Genomic DNA, 4,911 nt, shown 5'->3' with positions numbered 1-4,911 from the left:
AAGACTACACTGATGATTTCAGGTCAACCTCGGGACGAGGTTGGAATAAAGTCGGGGAGGTTTGATCGGACGATTTTGGGAACGTAATAAACGATATTAAATGTGTTCAATTGATCTGTGTTTTCCCAAAAATGACCATACTTTGATGAATTGTGGAACAATATGTGCAGGTAATAAAATATGATTAAAATGGGTTGAAACTTCAAACAAATCAGGCGAAGGATGTCTAAAAAACATGTAGGATGAGTTCAAATCCTCAAGAAATTAACAAAATATTGGAGTTCCAACAAATATAATGTTTCGTTACTAAAATAACAGTTTATAAATGCTTTGTTACTAAAATAACGCTCAAATGTAAACTAATGGTATGTGTTCCTAACAGCAAATGATGAAAGAAAGACATATCCTTCCTAATAAATAAAGAACTTTTTGCCACTTGTCAATTTCTTATGCATTTGGACACATGTAATTTTGTGGTTAATTCTTAAAAATTAATTTCCACATGTCATTTTGTGGTAATTTTTGATTTTTTTCTTAATTGACTATCTAAAAACGACCCTAAGGTCATATACTTATAATGTTCTATAATGTTCTGACAAAACCCTACTTACCAAAACTAAAAACATACCAAAACAAAATATTAAGGAAATACTAATCTTAAATAATAATAAGAGATAGAGAAATCAAATATCTTCCCATTTTTTCTTACTACCTCGTCTTAGACACTTAAGATTGTGACATTTGTCGGATTTAATAAAGTTATTAATTTTTTATTATAATTGTCATCATCTAAAAGTGGTAGGAGGATGTGTAGGAAGAAAAAGTATGAGGATATTTAATTTCTATAAAAGATAACTCCTAATTTGAAATAATGATAAAAAGATAAATCTTGGAGACGTATCAGATCAGTGCATAATTAAGTGAACTTATATGGGTCTAAACTCAATGCCTTGCACAATAAGCCCTTTAAGCGACCTATTAGCATCAGAAATGGTCATTAATCTAAGATTCTTGGATATACTTTCGGTTGTAGTACCAGTTTGAAATTCCCATACGTTTACTTCCATCCAGCCATCATTCCTTTGTTGTGGAATCCGTTTCTTCTTGGGTCTATTCACAAGCTCATGGTTATCTTGATAAACCTTTCGTCTAATAATTGGGGTTTGAGGACTAAGTAAATAGATATACCATGATAGATCTTCCTCACTATGATTTTGTCTTTCAAAAGGTTGAAAGAAAACACCATCACTCACTTTCACACCATCAATCACTTTTAAAGGTGGCTCATATCCAGAATAGTTTTCTTGTAATTTGTAGACAAGGTAACTTCCATATGTTGTTTCAGGCGAAAGGATATTAGAGCTACATTTTATCCGAAAGCTGCCATGAGGATCAAAAGCAACTTCTTCAAATCTGCAAAAATAAATTGTTGCCTTTAACAGAAATTTTCTTAAAATAGGGAAACACAATGATACCCTTGTTAACAAGAGATAAAGAAAGAACCTTGATTCAGGTAAAGAACGCCATTTCCATTCTGATTTTCGCAAAGCCAATATTCTTGCTGATAGCATATGACATTTCTTCCCATTTTTTGCAAGAGAAAACCACTGTAAATCAATAAATGTGTAAATAATTGTTCTAGAATTCTGGAGTTTTTCCTTTGAAATAATGTTCATAGGCTTCACAACATGGTACATATGAGAATTAAATGATTAAGAGTGTCTCAAAACTCATAAGAACAAATCATTTAAATCAAATATACCTCTTCCCCATTATTGATTAGGAATCCTTTGCAAAGAATAGAATAGAGTTCCTTCTTTGTTGTCCATTGCAGACTATCTTTTGACCACTTGATCATCTCTTCCCAATCATTTGGCAATTTTTGTTCCCAATATGTTTCTGAATGTGACATGGTTTGCAAATCCACCTCCTTATCCTCTAACACTTCATGCTTTTCCACCTAGGAAACTGACATATTAGACTTTGAACAATTACATAAAAAGGATTCGTATTCTCTTTCTTTGAAATGTATTTGCTACTGATTTATTTTCTAACAGTGTTTGAAGAACTAAAAACATAAACAAAATGCTCCAAATCAATAAATTGGCATTTGTCGGCTTACTCTCTCCATGGGTTGAAACTCGATGCCTTCTACTATCAATGGATTTTGGCATTCAAATGTAATTTCAAGATCAACATTTCTCCTATCACTAGCAAAGTGATACAATTCAGCCATCAACAATCCATCTTCTCTCTTATCTGCAAAGTATGAAGTCGAAGAATTTGTCTCCCCAGCCAATATGTAACCAAGGCCTAAATAGTCGCTACTTCTGTACTCCAAATTGAACACAAGATTTATTGTGTATGTGATATGTGGTGACAAAAACTGTGTTCTCACATGTGTTTTGAATTTCCAACATAATGGTATATTGTCATTCACTATAAATCTGCATCAAGGAGCATCAAAGAGTACATTATATATTATATATTCATGAAATAGTCTAAACAACCTAGAAACACAAAGGAGGGCATGTAATTAACTTTGATTTCCTCGAGGAAAAAATATTTTTTTTGTCGAGGTATAGAGTACAAAGGAATTAAACATTCTGCTGCGGATATCATTTCACAATGTTCTCCACTCTTATTTAACGAAAACCACTGTCCATTAAAAAGCTCAAGTTAGGATACAAGTACATTTATGAGAGTAGAGAGTTGTAGAGCCAATATTTTCTCAGTTTTCAAGTTATATTGAATATATTGTGTTAGCATTTGAAGGTAAAGTGAAATCTCAAACATGAGTGTTACTAAATAGATCTACATGGAAATGTATACTTTGCAATTATTTGGTTATAATCATCTGCTTAGATTAACTTTTCATAAATCACAAGTTACCATTTATAATATAGATAAATTAAATCTAAAGCGATATTCTATAGTTATAGATATATGTAATTACCGTTTTGCCCTCGTTAACCATGATTCCTTTGGAGAGAAGCATCATTAGTTCTTCTTTGGATCTGTAGACCAGAGGAGGAACTGCAGCCTTACTCATCTCTTCATAGTCAATTGGTAGCTCCACCTCTTCAGAAATCTCTTGAAACTCAAGCGCGAACTCAAGTTTTTCAACAACATGAGACATCTTTGGTCGTTCTTCACGAGAGATACGCAAACATTGATAAGCAATGTCTGAAAATGTTTTCAATGACCTCTGATCCATATGTTGTTTCACCTCTTCAAAGATAATCTCATCTAATTTCGTCTCTTCATATCTTTTTTTCCACATTGGCACTAAACTATGGAAATGACCATTTTTATGTTCAATGCATAGTCTCCCACACAATACTTCAAATAAGACCAAACCAAAAGAGTATACATCCGACTCTTTGGTGAGGGAGTATGTCTCCATATACAACGGATCTATATACCCAAAGGTACCCACAACATTGGTGGGAAGAAAACTGTGTGACTGATTAGCGGGTCCTATTTTCGATAGTCCCATGTCAGAAACTTTAGCATTCCAATTCCCATCAAGTAGAATGTTGGAACTTTTAATATCACGGTGGATAACTCTTTGTTTTGATCCATTGGGATCATGAAGATAGCAGAGCCCCTTTGCAGCTGCAATGCATATCTTGAGACGTTGCCTCCATGTGAGATCAGTGTTACTTAAATGATGATCGAGGCTTCCATGAGATGCATACTCATACACAATGATCTTTTCATCATCTTCATTGCAAAATCCCACGAGTGAGATGAGATTTTCATGTGTGCAACGGGAAAGCATTAGAATTTCTTTCAAGAACTCAGGATATCCTTGCCCATAGCTACTATCTAGACGCTTAAAAGCAACCATGCTTTGCCCCTTAGAGTGACAGACCACTCCTTTGTACACCTTTCCAAATCCGCCTCTTCCGATGATTTTGTTGTTATCAAAGTTGTTTGTGGCTGACTTTATATCTTCTAGTTGGATTTTAAGATGTTGGATCTCTTTCAGGAAGGCTTCCATTGTTTGTTGAGAAAATAGTTATTTGATAATTCAGATAAAGTGTTGAAAGAAATTACAAGCGTAGCATTTGGAAGGAGATTGTCATATAGCTACTGAATTTGGGACGATATACCTTTTGTGTGGATGAGGTAAGACATCTGATTTCACAGATTGCATATATATCTTTTATTATTAATTGGTTAACGTGCACCAATAATCTACCAACCATTGTTGAACAATTAAGTACTGTTTTGTTAACGGCGTCGACAACTTTGACTTTGCTTATATTATTATAGGGGATTAATTTGTTTTGTAATTTATTAAATATCCATCATATGAATAAAATAAATAAACAATTACTTAAGAGAGGAATATACCTAATGAATTAAATAGGTTAAATGGCTAGAAAATGGTTTAAAATGTATTCAAATGCTTACAGTTTTCAAAATTATATTGTATTCTATACATATATTATTAATTTAATTTTATAGTTTATATAATCAAATCTAATACACTATTTATCTATAAATTTATTAAAAAAAAAAGTTTAACATAAGTTGATCAGTCAACTCAATGGAAAGTAATCGGTTTGTTAAAATAACGGATAATGACTTCAAAAGGTACTCAACTATTACGTTTGTACATATTTGATCATTGTTTTTTTTTTTTTTTTTTTGTATGTGGCCTACTATTCAACTAGTTCAAATTGTTCAAAATATACCAATATGACATTGTTCAAAATATACCAATATGACTGGGTATAGTGGGTTTGCCGGTCATATTGATATTTTTTGAACAATTAGAATAATTTGAATGGCAAATCATGTTAAAAAAGTTTAGTGACTAAATATGTATAATTATAAAAAAATTGGATACCATTACAAATCATTAACCATTATTGCTAGGAAAAATTTCATAAATGCTTT

At 32.3% G+C, this 4,911-nt stretch overlaps 1 protein-coding gene across 1 annotated transcript; it reads right to left on the bottom strand.

Moving 5' to 3' along the window:
• Positions 1–809: 809 nt before the first annotated feature.
• Positions 810–4,102, bottom strand: LOC145115905 (uncharacterized). Its single transcript, XM_079052262.1, has 6 exons — positions 2,957–4,102; positions 2,547–2,658; positions 2,123–2,451; positions 1,763–1,960; positions 1,504–1,607; positions 810–1,413 (listed from the first exon to the last, which is right to left on the bottom strand). Exons 1-6 carry the CDS (start codon positions 4,004–4,006, stop codon positions 927–929), a joined length of 2,280 nt encoding a protein of 759 aa, XP_078908388.1. The 5' UTR covers positions 4,007–4,102; the 3' UTR covers positions 810–926.
• Between the last annotated feature and the right edge of the window lie 809 nt (positions 4,103–4,911).

Source organism: Lactuca virosa, chromosome 5 (assembly GCF_052849685.1).
Source record: "Lactuca virosa cultivar CGN04683 chromosome 5, Lactuca_virosa_CGN04683_v6, whole genome shotgun sequence".
In the NCBI taxonomy this organism is placed as follows: domain Eukaryota; kingdom Viridiplantae; phylum Streptophyta; class Magnoliopsida; order Asterales; family Asteraceae; genus Lactuca; species Lactuca virosa.
The sequence above is the reverse complement of the archived record's forward strand: the minus strand, read 5'-3'. Positions and strand labels throughout refer to the sequence as shown.